At 39.9% G+C, this 17,739-nt stretch overlaps 1 protein-coding gene across 1 annotated transcript in view; it reads left to right on the forward strand.

Moving 5' to 3' along the window:
* lipca (lipase, hepatic a) overlaps positions 1-17,739 on the forward strand; it is a 74,379-nt gene that overhangs the window by 21,846 nt on the left and 34,794 nt on the right. Inside the window, exon 2 of the mRNA XM_048615925.1 lies at positions 16,596-16,771. Coding sequence (XP_048471882.1) covers positions 16,596-16,771 — 176 coding nt within the window. The remainder of the gene's footprint in view (positions 1-16,595; positions 16,772-17,739) is intronic.

Genomic DNA, 17,739 nt, shown 5'->3' on the forward strand with positions numbered 1-17,739 from the left:
AATTTTCTGAAGAAGGGTCTAGGCCCGAAACGTCAGCTTTCCTGCTCCTCTGATGTTGTTTGGCCTGCTGTGTTCATCCAGCTCTACACCTTGTTATCTCAGATTCTCCAGCATCTGCAGTTCCTACGATCTCTGGAGTGTCAGATGAAAGCTTTTTGCTCCATTCTCAGAAGGTAGGCTTGAACCCATTACCTTGTGACTCGGAGGTGTGGGTGCCATCACAGTCATTAGTATTATCACTTGTACTTGCCTTTATGAAGTGATATGAAATAGCAACTTCTGGTACCCAAATATACACAGTTAAACGCACAGATCTGTAAGCGGTTGTCAAAGATATGTGGCCTTTCCATAGTGTTGCTTATGCAGTGCTCAATAAAAGAATGGGTGAAATGACAGCAACAGTGTAAACTTGCTGTACTTTCTCACTAGTTCCACACTAAAAATGATTAAAATAGTTGGCAGCGTAGGAGGAAACATGAGATGGGAAACTTTTGAGGCTTTTAGTAATTTGCCAACAGTAAATTGCAAGGCTCAAGTCCTTTCCATGCAGAAGGCATGCCTTATTGCAACCACTTCATGTAAACCAGTATCTTTGCTAATCTAGCTCTTGATGCAATCCTGCCTAATGAAAGGATCTTCATAGTGCTGCTGGTGCTCCTGCTGATAATCTCTCAGCAATGGAGGACAGCAGCCAAGGCCATGCACCATGCTGAATAGAACCCTATTAGTACACTGTCATCTTCTCTAACTGGACAGGAATCATGGAGATGGCCTCTAAATTGGCTACCTCTCATCCGGAAAGATCTTGTCTCCTAAACTGGAATTGAGGCTGATTTCAAGATTGTGACTCCCCCAGGAAAATCACTCCAAAGGTGCTCAAGTCCTTATGAGCAACTACCAGCAGCACAAATGGCGAATATCATACCTGCATCCACCAATGAGCGTAGAATCTCAGTCTACATGTTTCTCCAAATGCATACATACGTATTACGTTTTATTTGCATGTATTTTGCATATGAACATTATGCTATATTTTACATATATTGTACATATGAATACAGAGATTATACAACCATTATTGATATTTTATGTTATACATATATAATTGCAAAACTATAAATGCATTAAATTCTTTCAAAATTATCTTTCAACCATATGGCTACAACAGGAAGTCTTTGCTGGCAGTGAGATATATGATGAGTTTCACCATTTATCAGGCTGACAGTAATTCTTTCTCAATTTTATTACTTATGATTTGAACTTTAAGACTCACTCTAGAGTAATTTATCATATCTCATGACTATCCCATGACATGCTTTCTATTTGTCACATTTTTATCATTAGTACATTTGGGTGCCTTGTGTGGAAGACCACAGGTCCTGAGAGTGCTGAAAACCAAAAACCTTTGTCTTATAAAAGTTACTAACAGGCACGCATCGGGATGCTGTGAGAATTGCAGTTCGTGTGGTATTACACATGACTATAGGATACTGGATTTAGTTAGAAGATAATCAGACGGAGTTTCATTTAATGACGAGGGCTTGTTTCACACATGGCTCACTATTTCATTTTTCTGGTGTAACAAGCCTTTAATATGCTATATTGGTCACAGATTCTGGTCAGGGGTACATCAGGATCGAATAATTGTGTTCATATCAGGGGCTGGGGTCCAGGCCTGGAGTGGCAACAGGGCTCATGAGTTTTGTTTCCGCCGTGATTGGTCGCACCATATTTCAGCAATCCAAGGTAATCTAACATTCTTAATTCTGGTATATCAAGTCAGTAGTTATTAATTGCCTAAAAAAGTTGCTTTCATTGTTAACATCCCTGTAATGTAAAGGAGGCTGCAAAGCCTCTCCACCAACTGATGTAAGCTGTAGCATCCCAAGCAGCTGGAGTAAGGAATTTACTGTTTTCATCCACTCAGGTCATCCCTGGTTTGTTGGTCGTCACTTTTCTTGGCACTCAGGACTCTAAGGACTGAATCTTACAATAGTTTTGACCAAGTGCAAGTTGCATAAAGTTTTTGGAGGATTTTTCACAAGGCTACACAAGATTTCTTGCCTTATCTTACAAAATATCATTAACCATCTACCTACACCATGGTGTCCCTTGTGGACAATTCCATCCCCATCTTACCATGTGCCATTCCCGGAACAACTCTCAACATAGGTCTGCCCCTCATGAGCACCATGACACCTTTCCAATCTACTTGCAAGACACTTGGCAAACACAGACCTGCAATGCAGGATGTTCCAGGAACTCGCATTGAAAAAGCTGCTGCAAGGACACTTTGCACGAGGTACCCAGCTCAGGGAATGGACCGGGCTCAATCTCAGGGCTGCTCACCTGCCCTCTTAACACTCACTCACTCAGTGCCTACCTGAATGCTCCGTGTCCATGCTTGCCTTCCCTTTCCTATTAGTGGGTTGGTGCTTCAATTAGGACCAATTGTACCGCCACATTGATGTGCTGTCTTGCACGGTCACAGAAACAAATGGCTTGTCACTGGGATCTGTCTGAAATTTTGTGGAGGGGTGCGGTGTTGTCTTTATGAATGGCACACCGAGATGTCAAACTAACAACTACAGTAGTGTTCCAGCTTCCTGCCTGGCAAACATCAAGCATATTTATTCAACCAAATGGCCCTTTTGGAACTTTGGTGGGGAATAGCCTGTTGTTCAGTCAACGGGGGGGCGTTCTTGATCAGTGGATCCCGGTACTGTCAGTCATGGGTACAGTCCACATACGGACCAGGGGCTTGGCTACGGTAAGTTGTCAACTTGGGCCACTCACAGTTAGGGGATGTGTCCGACTACAGTCATGGAGAGGGCAGCAGTCAGTCCTGTAGGGTCACCCCACCCGTTAGGAGAATCATGTACTGTCAGAGGTCTGCAAATGGAACAGTTGCAGTCTGGTCAGTTATGTCCAGGGCAGTTCATCAAAGTCAATGAGAAGTCTAGAGCAAGTGTAGTCCAGTGGTTCTGTCCATCAGTCATTGAGAAGAATTTGGGGGATCACTGACCATAAGAAGTAGCAGAATCAGATCTGGGCTGCGGGGGGTAGCAGGTGCATTTTTAGAGGTGGGGCAAGTTTGGTGATGAGGCAAAGTGCTGTGTTTTAAACTGGTTGCCTGAATTTTGTTGCTGGCAGAGTCTGTTGATGGAATATCTGAGTGACTGACTAATCTAAGCTTTGTTTTGTATATTAGAATCGAGCCTGATTAAGTCATCAATGTCAGAGCAAACAAATGGTAAATGGACAAACAATGCTTAAATAACCACAAGCTTGAATTAGCCCTTGTCATTGGATATCAGGCAGGTACCTTGCATTAAAGTTAGCTGTTTTTCATTCTGGCCTTAGTCACTGGCCTCCAACTAAGTACTGAACAGGTTAATAATCTCAGATACAGCAAACATTTTCTATTGCCACTTGGTTTACAAAACAAAAACCAGGGCTCTGCGGACAGTAACTAATGAGGAGCTGAAATGATGTGCCAGGGATATGCCCAAACCCACCAACCAATAAATGGACCTCACTAAGTAATGGTCAGTAAGGTGAATTCCGGTGTCAAACCCAATGGGTAGTCAATTTAAGAATAACATCACCCAAGACTTGATTAAAAATCCTGTACTATGTGCTGTCGACAGAAGGTCTGAGTCTCATCTGCTCAGGAGGTGTGCCATAACACATCAGAACCAGTAAAACTGCTGCCCTTTCAGATCTATAAGCAGCTGTTTAATATGCATTTCAGGTATTTTCTAATCAACTTGTTCAGAAATGTTACAGCACACCTTTGGAGCAGGTGCGACTTGAACCCAGGCTTCCTGGCTCAGCGATAGAGTCACTACCACTGTGCCCCAAGAGACCTTCTCACATACATTGAATTGCAGAGTCAGAATAGGTCCTCTCAATTATTGAGTGTTGCAGCTATGTTTAGAATCTGTGCAAAAGAGAAGTGCAGGTTCTTTTTCCCTAAGTATTTCTCAGCCTGGACAGTCCTTTTAAAGTTTCATGATAGGGACAGGTAAATGTCCTTTGGACCATTACCAATCTTGGATATAGATAGATGTTTTGCAAACACTTCTTATACATCAGCCTAATCAGGCACGATCTTCTCAACCTCTCCTCATAAGAAAATCCCACCATACCTGGCATCAACCTAGTGAACCTTGTATAGACTGCCTCCAATGCTATTATATCTTTCTATAGATAGGGGAATTAAAACTGTTCATAGTATTCTAGGTGTGAAAATTGGGAAGTTTTGTTATAGCTGCACTGGATATTGGTGAGACCACACCTGGAGTACTGTCTACAGTCTTGATCAGTAGGCTAATTCCTGGGATGAAGGGATTGACTTGTTAAGAATGGCTAAGCAGTTTAGACCTTCGTGTATCAGAGTTTAGAAGAATATGTTACCGTTATGAAATGTTACTGAGACCATAGAAGATTCTAAGGGGCTTGACAGGGTAAATGTTGAAAAGATGTTTACACTGATGGAGGGAGTTGACTGAGTGACAAAGTCACAGAATAAGGGGACATTCATCTAAATCTGAAATACAAGGGAATTTCTTCTCCCAGAAAGTAGTAAATGTCTGGAATTCTTTACCTAAGAGAGTTGTCCAGGTTAGATCATTGAAAGTAGTTAAAGCAAATGGACTTTTGAAATATTGAGGAGTTGAGGGCTTTCAGGAACTGGCATGAAAGAGAAGTTGAGGTTTGGGCAAGTTAAGGCAAGTTTTTAGAATGGAGGGGTAGGCTTGAGGGGTCAATTGGCCTACACTGCTCCTATTTCTTTTGTTCGTATCTGTTTCATATGCTGCTAACATGGCCATTTAAAATTGAGCTTGCAATTCATTGGATTAATTGGGTTGTCTATCAAAATTCTGAGCATCCAAGTTTGCAAATGCACCCATTGATATTTGGGGTATGATTGAAACCTTAACATTAAAGTGGGACTAAATGTCCATCCGTTGTCTAAGTGTGCTAGTACCTGTATTTGCATGTCTCATTTGCTATGGCAGTCTCAAATCTCTCAATGCAACACTTACCTGGGTCTATTTATTGTGCGTTTTATAGATGTCTTTAAAACCCGCAAACTAAAACCAGGTGCTTGATTCTGAGCTGCCTGAATAATGGGAATAAAATCACAGCATGTTCCAGTAAATTAATGTTTGTCATTAATGTTTCTAATCCATGTGCATATCTGCTGATCCTGTTTGCTACTTTTAGGATTTGGTGAATTTCACTTTTCCTTTAAATTAGGATGGTTTCTTTTCTGCCATCATGACAAAGTTGACTGCTAGTAAATTCCAGTGATGTGAAAATAGCTATTCACTCAGGAATGCAAGGTTTCAGTGTTTCCTGATGATAAAATAAGGGAAGTACAAGGGTCACTGCATCTCCTCTGAAATACAGGATCTTTGTGGACTGCTGGTGATTAAAATCACTGATTCTGGTGTGAAATATAGTGCCATTGTCTTCTTGATAATAATGGAAATTGACTCAGGTTCCAACAAAGATGTTAAGAGTTACATACATACTGCAAAATATTTAGATATGTGAAATCACTCACCTAAGTAACAGCAGATAAAACAAGTTAGGGCCAGTGCAAGAGAATTAAGGCCAATTATTTTATCTTATAGTTTAGGTGAAACTTGTGGAAATAAAATGTGCATTCATTAAATGGCAAAAGAAGAATCAGTAGGCACCCATTGTATAGCAACAATTTATTTTAGAAAAATGTTAAACCAAAATATGTTACTATGTAGATCAAGTCTTTGGACATACAGGAGATAATTTAGTTTAAACCTATGTGTGAAGAGAATAAGGAACAAACTGGATGTTAGTTCAGCTAGGCTGCTGTGTACCTGAATTTGACACAAGCAGCTATCAGACAATATTTGGACGGTCTTGTCGACACAGGAGGGGTCATGACGGTTATTTAATTCTGTTTGGCACTGCCAAATGCAAAATGTTTTTCAGGTCATTAAATTATGTGTTCCAGCAGAAAAGTCAACAAAATGTTGCAAAATTAGCTGATGTTAGTCAGAAATAAATTTTGGGACAGATAATTGTGTAATTGTGTGCCTTGGGCACAAATTACATATTGAGGCAGCCTCACAATCAGGAATTGCTGTGATTATGGTGAGATGTGCACAGATTTGGCGCGGGCGCTCCCAGAGATGGCCAGCTCCACTTTCTATTCAGATTCTATTTCTAGATATTACTCATCTGGTTTGGGAAAATGACCAGGACCCTAGAATTATATCAGTATGTTTGCTCCTGTTTTCCATTTAAGCAATGAAATATAGTTCGTGCTGCTCTGCATCTGCTCTATATTTTGTTTCTTTTCCCTTCTCATGATTTGGCTTTGGCTATTTCCTGCCACATCTTATGTGTTAAATCCTTCCTTCTTCAGGAAAAGCAAATAAATTAACCAGCAACTGCCTTGTGTAGCCATTCAGAACAACCAACTATCAATTCCTCTTTGCGTAGAGTCATACAGCATGGAAACATACCCTTCGGTCCAACCAGTTCATGCCAAACATAATCCCAAACTAAACTAGTCTCACCTGCCTGCTCTTGGCTCATATCCCTCCAAACCTTTGTTTTTCAGATACTTATCCAAATGTTGTAATTGTGCCCACATCCACCACTTCCTCCGGAAGTTCATTCCACACGCACACCACCCTCTGTATAAAAAATTTGCCCTTCATGTCTTTTTTAAATCTCTCTCCTCCCACCTTAAAAATGTGTCCCCTGGTTTTGAGGTCCCCCATCCTAGGGAAACCTACCATTAACCCTATCTATACCTCTCATGATTTTGTAACCTCTGTATGGTAACTTTTCAACCTCCTATGCTCCAGTGAAAGATGTCCCAGCCTCTCCAGCCTTTCTTTATAACTCAAACCTTCAACCCGGCAACATCCTGGTAAATCTTTTCTGAACCCTCTCAAGCTTAATATCCTTCCTGTAACTGGGCAACCTTGGTATGAGGCTCCCGCTTTAAGAGACACATGTACTTCGATTCATCTCCCTGAGAGCAGTCAATCAGTTTATATCCCCTTCGCTGGCATCTTGTGTTTGTCTCTTTCCAGTTTTGCGCTGTTTTGAAGTTTTGAGACCTGACATTTTCAGTCATGCCCTTTACTTCTTTACTTATTTGAATCTTTCTATTTTCCCTTTTTCTATTTTACTCCCAAATTATCTTTGCCACTCTGGGCATCGGCCATCTTTGCTTTGTTTCAGACCCAGAACCCATACATAATATCTCTCCTTGAATTCTCAGAAGCAAAGAGGGTAATTTTAAACATTAATTAGACCTATGCTGATCTCTCTTTCAAGTTCTCCTCCTGACCAATAAAGTTGCTCCCAAAGAGAACAGTTACATTATCTTTTCAGATCAACAGTAAACTTGCATAATTAAAATATGAATCAATTGTGTAATAAAATAGCAACAACAAAATAACCCACCAAAGAGGGCATTACTATTTTCCATTTCTGATCCATCCCCACTCCTTCAGCTCTCTGACAACTTTGTAATTTTCCACCTCTGGACTCTTGTGTATTCCTTCAGTTGAGCAGGTTCGAAGTTCTAAAACTCCTGCCTCTTCACATCTTTCTGCTTTAATACCCTTCTTAAAACATACTTTGACTGAGTGTTTAATCTCCCTTCATAACGTCTTGTCTGTCCCAATGTCATATTTTGCACCCCGACATTTTGGTGAAGCACCTTGTGGTGTTTCTGTATATTAACATCTCAGCACCATTGCAAGTTGTTGTGTAGATAGAGGGGGGTGGGGGGAAGCCGGGAGTGGGGTTGACTTCTGTGCAAAGTGGGCACAAAATATCTGGTGCAGCCATTCTGCCCATGAGGCCTAATCCAAACTTGAGTTCAGGATTTATTTTAACGGTGCTGATGAACTACGAGGGCAGCATGAGCTCCTTGATACAACTCACCAGCCCAAAGATGGGAAGTCAAGAAACCTTTGAAGGCAGGTCCAATAATAAAGGCAGGGATTGGGGATTTTACAGAGGACCGTGAATGAACTAATGATAAGGTTGCATGGTGACACTGCTTGTATTTGTCTGAACAAATTTCTGAAGGCAGCAGTATTCAAGTATTGAGAGAGTAAATGACTAAAGATAAAGTAATCTCAAAAGCTTTTATAAATTGGGACCACATCCACAAGCTTCCACTTCTTCCACCACCAATGGCCAGGGGCAGCATTGTGTACTATCTACAAGATGTACTGCAGAAATTCACCAAAGCTCCTTAGACAGTACTTTGCAAACCCATAACCACTTCCATCTAGAAGGACAAGGGCAGCAGATATATGTCAACATCACTACCTGCAAGTTCCCCTCCAAGCCACTCACCATTCTGACTTGGAAATATATCGCTGTTCCTTCACTGTCGCTGGGTCAAAATCGTGAATTCCCTCCCTAAGGGCATTGTGGGTCAACTCACAGTAGGTGGACTGTAGCAGTTCAAGAAGACACCTCACCACCACCTTCCCAAGGGCAACTAGGGACCGGCAATAAATGCTGGCTAGCCAGCGATGCCCACATCCCACGAATGATTTTTTTTTTAAAAATGCGAGATATTTAATATCATCTAAGTCCTAAACTCAGATTATTTCATTGGACCCACACACATTTATTTCTGTTTTTGGAAAGCACAGTAGTTGAGTTCAGTTTTGCAGAAGAATTTTGTCTGCCTGTGTGTGCGCCAGGCAGTATAATTGGGTTCAGTGTGCCAATACCATTCTATCTTGGAAAGCTACAAATACTTAAAAAAACATTGGAGGAGCCAAGAAATTTGTTCTGCTAATTGAATTGAGAACAGGTTGGTGGGAATGTGGAGGACAACATGCAATAATGATATAGACACATTTGATTTGTATGTTTGTGACTGTTACCTTTCACACTGTCATGTGATTAAAAAAACAGACTGTTAATCTTTCAGATCTCATCAATTGACTGAAAAAATGTTGGACTTTAGGATTACAGGGAAGGCAATTAATAGTCAACTGGGACATTTTAAAATGGCCAACTAATCGCCTGATTTGAAATTAGCCAAGCCTACGGGAATGTACAAAGGAATGTCTAGTGGCTGACACTAAACCATACAAGTAGAAGAGGCTATCGAGCAATAACTATCTAGATATTACAAGTCATCACCTGAAATGCATAGCTCACAATGAGACCTTCAGCACGTGGGTCTGAAGCTTCTTGACCACCTCATTGAACTCCAGCCCCAACTATATCAAAGGACAACAGGGGAACTTTGACAAAACTCTACGTAAAAATGGATTGCGAGCCAACAGCCAGGATCCCACCCATTTAAATCTATCATTGTCCAAGGAAGACATTAACAAATACGAAGTACTAGACAGTGATATGGTGGCTGCCACTGACATACCCATCTAAAGAACCTCCTGGAAATACTCACTGCAACTGATATTTTACAGGAGGGTCTGAGTGCATTTTTGGCTAGTATTTAATATGAAGCTTCTCTCTCTGAAGAAGTTGGCGCCTGTTTCCCACAGAAACAGCTACTGGCAAATATCATCCAGGCACTGATCATTTTAAATAACTACAACATTTGCTATGTCTGACAGTACCTAAGAAACTGATTGATCGATATCAGCTTCCGGTTAAAAGCTTACATGTCAAAAACAAAATGACTCTAAACTGTATACTCTTCGTATTGAACGCTTCGCCTCCTTCCACCTTGTGCATGCGCACATGGCATGTCTGCATGTATGGCCTAATAAAGGTTTACAATATATTAATGCCATTTAGGAATTTGGATTTGAGAAGAGAATTAAAGAGTTCTTTTGAGGGTTTAGTGAAGATTAGTTAAATTTTTTTATTTATGGGATGTGAGCATCACTGATTGGGCCAGCATCTGTTGCAGATCCCTAGTTGCCTTTGAATGGAGAGCTTTGTTTGGCCATTTCAGAGAGCAGTTGAGAGTCACGTTGCTGTGGGTGTGGAGTCTCATGGAGGCCAGATGAGGTAAGGATGGCAGTTTCATTCCCTAAAGTACAGTACCACTACACCATCGCCCCTGCCATAAGAGGTTAGTAATTTTTGAGCAGTTAGTTCAAACACCATTTCCAAGAAATCAGGTGGCTTAATTTAAATGACTAATTAAGCTACACGGGGAGTTAATTGATTAAATGTTTCCAAAGTTGAACTTTTATGACGGACAAAAAGACAGACCAGGGGAAACAATCAGGTTTTATCTAGGAAGATTAGTTTCATACCTGCAGAAGGGTCCAAGTTTTCAGAGCAGGAAAGACATCTTAGAATTGTTTTAGTGCTTTCAGTAGACAGGGTTTTCTTAAAGTTAGGTTAGAAATGAAAAGTGAATTAGCTGGTGTGTATGTATCTCAGGGTGAAGGGAGGGGGAAAGAGTAACAGGGAAAATCACATCTGATGAATGTATTATAAGTCACTGAAATGAAATGCTTGGAACCTTGCTAGTTAGGTAAGAAGTTAAAAAGTGAATATAGGAGTGATGCTTCACTGATAATGAAACTTTGTAAAGGATATTGTTGGGGAAAAAAAGTTAAATTCCATTTTTCTTTTTGCTGTTAATGTTAAAATCTCTCTAAATTATCATAATTTGCATGTTAGTATGTATGTCTGTACATGTTTGTCTGTGTGTATATGCATGTGCATCTGTCTGTATGTTTGTGTCTCTGTCTGTGTGCATGTCTATGAAGGCCTGTTTGTCTGTGTCCCTGTCTATGTGTGTCTGTGTTTTCTGTCTGTGTCTCCATATATGCTGAGATAACTGCATGAGTATACCAGATGTCACATTAATAATATTTTGCTCACATCTGATAGTTAATAAATTTGCTTCCTCATTGACTCAAAATACTTCTGTTGATTGGTTATCTATTGCACATGACAAGAACTGTATTTTTAATTGGAGAAAGGTATGGTCTTGTGCAAGAAAGAACTTAAACCTTTGTTGTGACCAATTAAATAGTTGGAACAGAGGGAAGTGAATTCATCCATTCCCACCTGGTTGTGAAAATGCTGATGGAATTAAAGACCTTCAGCTTTAGTGGAATATTTCAGTAATATTACTCCAAGAAACACCTTTTCTATATCATCAAATTTGATATTAGCAGAACATAGAACATAAGTCTGCTTAAAAGTATTATAAATTAGTGGAATAGGTGTACAGTGAACATATTACAAGCGTAAACTTTTGATCTTGGCACGAAGTATACAAACATAAATAAAACATGTCAGGGAATGTTCGAAGTTCTTGGTGCTATAGTGGCTTTTTGAGTAGACAATGTCCAAGGTCATTTTGATGGTAACAATGTGCTGGGTAACTTGACTTCAGGGTCAAGGAAATGGTATGGTAATAACTTACTCATAAGCAAAGATTTCAGATGCTTTCTATTAGTTTGTTGGTTGTTTGCTTGCATTTCTATAATTGCCATCACACAAGTGTCTCTGAAAATTATCTGTGTTTGCCTACACATATGCAGTGGCTTCACTTATTTAATTGCAAAGTAATTAATCAGAATTTGCCTACAAAAAATATTGGATTGTCGATCCAGAGGTTGGTCGGCACCAAACTTTGGACACAAACGTAGTGTTATCAGTGAGCTGCTGTATCAGATCCACTACACGAACGGATACCATGAAATTAATTCCCTTGTAATATTGGAATGTGACCAGCATTCCCAATAGGTGATCCATTGAGCCACAGAATGGTAACAGGCAGAAAGAGGCTATTCAGCCCATTGTACCTGTCTGGGTCTATGCAAGAGCCGTTCAGCTAGACCCACTTTCTCTTTGGTCTTGGTATTTTTTTTACTTCGGATATTTGCCCAATTTCCTTTTAAAAGCCTTGATTGAAGCTGCATCCATTAGCATGTCAGGTGTTGCATCCCAAACCTGATCCACTTGTTGACTTCTTGCATAAAATAGCGTTTCCTCATTGGCAAAACAGCTAAAGTTGACAAGCACTTTATGTCAGTGCTCTCTGTTTCCAGTTACTCTGCCATCTGAATGCTGCCAATGTCTCTTTTATGCTGAGATAGTAGGAACTGCAGATGCTGGAGAATCTGAGATAACAAGGTGTAGAGCTGGATGAACACAGCAGGCCAAGCAGCATCAGAGGAGCAGGAAGGCTAACGCTTCGGGCCTAGACCCTTCTTCAGAAATGGGGGAGGGGAAGGGGGTTCTGAAATAAATAGGGAGAGAGGGGGAGGCGGATAAAAGATGGATAAAGCTTCAAGCTCCAAAATCTCCCCTCTCCCAACCGTATCCCAAAACCAGCACAGCTTGGCCCCGCCTCCCTAACCTGTCCTATCCCCTCCTCCCACCTCAAGCCACACCCCCATCTCCTACCTACTAGTCTCATCCCGTCCTCTTGACCTGTCCGTCCTCTCTGGACTGACCTATCCCCTCCCTAACTCCCCACGTACACTCATCTTTACTGGCTCCATCCCCACCTCTTTGACCTGTCTGTCTCCTCTCCACCTATCCTCTCGTCTATCCATCTTCTATCCGCCTCCCCCTCTCTCCCTATTTATTTCAGAACCCCCTTCCCCTCCCCCATTTCTGAGGAAGGGTCTAGGCCCGAAGTGTCAGCTTTCCTGCTCCTCCGATGCTGCTTGGCCTGCTGTATTCATCCAGCTCTACACCTTGTTATCTCTTTTATGCTGTGGGATTTAACTTTACAGATTAATCTGTTATGTATCAAATGTGTTTTGAAACTCCATATACAATGTACCAACTGCATTACCAACATCAACCCTCTTTGTTATTCCATCAAATTGCTTAACCAAATTATTTAAAAATGTTTTGCCTTTAATGGGTTCATGCTGGTTTTCCTTAAATGAAGCATGTTTGTTCAAGTTACTATTAATTTTGTATTGAAGCATTGTTTCCAAAACGTCCCCATTATTGATCCTACAGAGCATGTTGCTTCTGGGCTTCTCCTTCTCTTGAACAAGGGTTTAACATTTGCAAAGCTCCTTTTGCAAATCTCTTGCTATGACTTTGATAGCACCTCTACCTTGCTAAAGGCAGGTGCCAAGCACTCACTTAGCACCTCTGTGTCTTTGGAATAAACATTTTAATCACTTTTAAATTCCAGCATTCTTTTTAAGGTTTGCCTGAAGAAACTTTGGTTTAAATACAAACCTTCCACTTAGTTTTCATCTCACAAAACTTTGGAGAATTAAAAGGGCCATAAGACTTTCTGGGAGCTAAAACATTTAAGACATTGTCATTAATTTGGCTAGAGTTCTGTGTTCAACTGTCTAGTCACAGGTTCTTACTGCAAACAAATATCAAAATTTAGCTTTCAAAGAGAGGCTGTGATGTATATTCAAGCTAGAAATTAATGGATGTCTATTCACTAATGACATCAAGGAATATGATAATAGCACAGGGAGACGTTAGTAAAATAGATTAACAGCCATGATCTAAAATGGCAAAGCAGGCACAAGAAGTTCAGAGTCTACTCCTGTTCCAGTGTTCCTATTTTTCAATAAGGAATATTAATATTCATCTTAAATTCATTTTTAAGGTACACTGGTAATATTTAAGACAATGTTTAAAAAATGCACATTTTCATTTTACATTATTTTTGATTGTCGACTAATTTGGGAAAAGAACTATTTTACAATAAAGGACTGAGAAAGGACTTGCTGTATTTTTCGTAATAAGTTACTGAAATGCATTGGAAGTTGGGTTTACATTGTTGCTTTGAAAGCAGTGGGAGAAGGTAAAAGAGAAGATGGCACAGCACTGAGGCATGATAACAAATTGAGATTTGGCCAGCAACAGGTTGTTGATTGGTTTGTGGAATTATGACAAATTGTGGATATTAAAGGTCATCTGCCTGATGACAGTTCTTTGATTGGCTCCTAGGTAGTTGAATAGTTCGTGCACATGAACAATACAGTGATAAGCCCTCAGATCTCCAGAAGGGGAATGGCATCTCTCTCTCTCTCTCTCTCTCTCTCTGTCTCGCTCCTCCCCAATCCCGCTCCCCCCACCCCCAGACAATACCTAAATCTAATAAAAACCCAGTAGTTTTCTCTAAATTGTTGTTGAAAGCAGTTTTTAAACAAAAATTCAAGAGGCTGTATAATTTATGAACTAGTTGCTCTGTGCTTCTTGTGGAAAGTGAAAGAACCCAAAGGAGAAGCTTGCAAACCTAAAGGACTTGGAAACAAAAGGAACTCCTCTATCTGTTTCTAAGAAGTTGGGCCATTGAACTGTTTCCCTACTACTTTTGTCTCTCCATCCCTAAGATAAATGTTCTTTTGTTTGTCTATGCCTATCTATATATAAGGGTAAGTGGGTTTAGGAGGGGATTAGAGCTCTAGCTAGTAGAGTTGTGTGACAGCAGTTTGTGGTGGTTTATCTGTGGTTAAAATCTATAAATCAATATAGTTTTTGTTACATATCGAAACACATTTTCTGTTAACCTGAGTCTTATCAGACTGGTGAATTGGGGAATTTGTATACTTTGTATACTTTCTTTTACCTTTTGTAATAACTTCAAGAATATTGGGACTTGATTTCCAGCACATTATCCCATTGAGGTATAACAAAGATTGGGACTCTTGTCTGGCATATATTGAAACGGAGACAATGATGATTTGATTGTGGTATTAATGAGTGATACAGGTGAACTTCTAAAACTTGGACTGATCAAATTGACAGGTAAACTTGAGGTGGCATTACCTGACAGATCTAGGAAAGCAGAAATAATTTGAGGGACAAAGGGACTAACTCAGTTTAATAGAAAAGCAAGGGAGACCAGTGGTCTAAATTATTGACTTATCTAAGTCAGGTAATATTCAGTTATGCTTAAAGCAACTTCAACTTGAGAAAATGAAGAAATTAGAAATAGCTGAAAAGGTAAAGAAAGGGAGATGGAATTAAAAAGACAGGGAAGGGAAATGAGAAAATTAGAATTAGAATTTAACATTGTCCATGGCTAGAGGTCATGATAACATCATGCTACCTTAGTGAGCCGAAACAACTATCCACGTGTCACAGCAGTGATAAAATGTGAAGTACTGATTTTTGAATCTCATCATCTGATTTTAATACCTGGAACTTTCATGACTGAAATAGTTTTAAAAAGGAAAATACACTGACGTAAAATGGCCACAGCAAATAGCTGACCACGCAGGTTAGCCAAGATTTCATGACAAGAAGATCATATAATCAAATTTACCTGAACTGAAATTAACTTTTTATCAAAAGACATTGAAATAACCTACCCAGTCAGGTATGACAAAATGCTTCTCTCCTATTTTGATTTGTACCTTTATGATAAGTTTCGTACATCGGAGATAAAAGACATTAATTAAAACAATAAACTCCTACAAACCAGCTTATATTTCAAGGAATTTCTTTTGGCAGAGCGGGAAAAATAACATTATGGCTAGAACAAGGTAAAGAAAGTGGTCTGTTGGCCTCTCAAAAAGGCAAAGTGCCTAGTGAGGAACTGATTAAAAAGAATTGTCAGAACACAACAAAAAAGGATGAACATAATATTCAGAACTGCTGATGAGCAAAGACACCAGTTAAACAATTGATATCTCAAGTTGAAATCTTGCACCTCAAGGACATCCTGAGGGCTTTAAACTGTATATTTCATTTATCTTCCTTTGAGATGCTATTTCTTTTTATCTTTGTGCCTATGCCTGATGCTGTGTTTTTATAGCTTTTCCTGCATTAGCAGATAATAAAATTGCCCTTTCACTCAAGAAAACCCTCTAATTGGATCCTTGCTAATACAAAATAGACATTGGATAACTACGTGTTTATTAGAAACCTCATGCTAAAAATAATGTAAAAATTTGTTGTAGCTAGCCAAAGACATTGTACAGAGAGGAGCCAACTCACTGGTGTCAGCTGATTCTAGCAGGTACAGTGGTAAAATCCAATTGTTCAAAGATTGGAGTTCTCCAAAAACAGACACTTTTATAACGTTCCACATATCAATATTGATTGTAAGATGTAGCTGCAAATCTAGTTAGTAGCTTTAAGCGCCGTTTTATGTCACGGTTTGAGTAACCCAATTACCCCGAGTCCTGACATTGTTGGATTTGAGGTATTGTACCTATATGCATTCAGAGTTGAAAGGTATGTTTTATGGAGAGAGATTGCGCAATTTAGACCTATACTTACTTGGGTTTAGAAGAGTGAGAGTAGATCTAATTGAGCAGACATAGAGATGATGTTTCCCTTTGTGGGGCAATCTATAATTAAAGGACATAGCTTTAGGATAAGGGGTAATAAGATTTAAAACAGATGAGGAAGAATTGCTTCTCTCAAAGGGTTGTCAATCTGTGGAATTCACTACCTCAACATGCGAATAAATTTGAGGCGGAGATAGATAGAATTTTAATTCGTTATGGTTAAAGGATTATGGGGAGCAGGCAGAAAGTAGAGTTGAGGCTGAGATGCAATCAGCCATGAGCATATCGAATGGCAGGCTCGATCAGTTTAATTACCTACTCCTGCTCCCATCTCTTATGTGAGATGAATCTATAATGACCCTGATGTTGTTTCATTCATAACAGAAAGAACATCTGTTGACAGAAGAACAGCACATGCGGCATCTATCAAATTTTGCTTCTTCAAGGGGCATTTGCCCAACAAGGAGACCTGCTGCTTCATCCCTCGCCAGGCTTTGATGTTGGAGAGCTGTAGCTTCAACACTTCCTACCCTTTAGTGATGATTATTCATGGATGGACGGTACTCCTGCTTCTTTTACATGTGGTTGTGGAATAGAGTTTATTATTGTCTAGTAATAAACTTGTCTATGGGCAGTATGAGTCATGGATTAAAGGAGATTGCTACCAAACAATGATGTGAAAGCACAAATTGGGATAAGCAGAATTCAGCACAAATCTGGATTAAACTAAAAGTCTCACTCAGAAAGAGCAGGTCCTAGAATGCACAAAGGATCTCAAATCTTCACACCAGAAATAGCCACCAATTTATGTTCTGACCATCAAATAAACATTAACCTATCATTTAAATATTGCTGGAAAAAAGACACATTTTGCCAAAGCTTTCATTTTGCATTCATCAGGACAGTCCACAAGAAATACTGGACTACCCTATCAAATAATTTCTCCTTATATAACATGCAAGCTCACAAAGGGCCAAAGGATTTTGGTTCTGAAAACAACTCAGTCTAAATTAGATTACCCTGGAATGGTATCATATCTCAAAGGTTTTAGCAACAGGGAAGCTAGTTTTTTCATGCTGCCATTAGGCAGTAGCAATGTGAGTACGGTCTGCCATTCACAGAATGCTGCAATCGAGGTGTTCTGTCTATAACAGACACAAAATCACCTATGGTTACAGACTTGTTGTCGTGAGTGATTTTAACTTCCAACATATTGACTGGGACTCACTTAGTGCTTGGGGCTCAGATGGGGCAGAATTTGTAAGGACCATCCAGGAGGGCTTCTTGAAACAGTATGTAGATGGTCCAACTAGGAAAGGGGCCATACTGTACCTAATATTGGGGAATGAGCCTGGCCAGGTGGTTGACATCTCAATAGGGGAGCAGCTCGGTAACAGTGATCACAATTCAGTAAGCTTTAAGGTATTGATGGATAAAGATAGGTGTAGTTGTCAGGTGAAGGTGCTAAATTGGGGGAAGGCTAATTACAACAATATTAGGCAGGAACTGAAGAATGTAGATTGGATGC

This window comes from Rhincodon typus, chromosome 33 (genome assembly GCF_021869965.1).
Source record: "Rhincodon typus isolate 14 chromosome 33, sRhiTyp1.1, whole genome shotgun sequence".
In the NCBI taxonomy this organism is placed as follows: Eukaryota; Metazoa; Chordata; class Chondrichthyes; order Orectolobiformes; family Rhincodontidae; genus Rhincodon; species Rhincodon typus.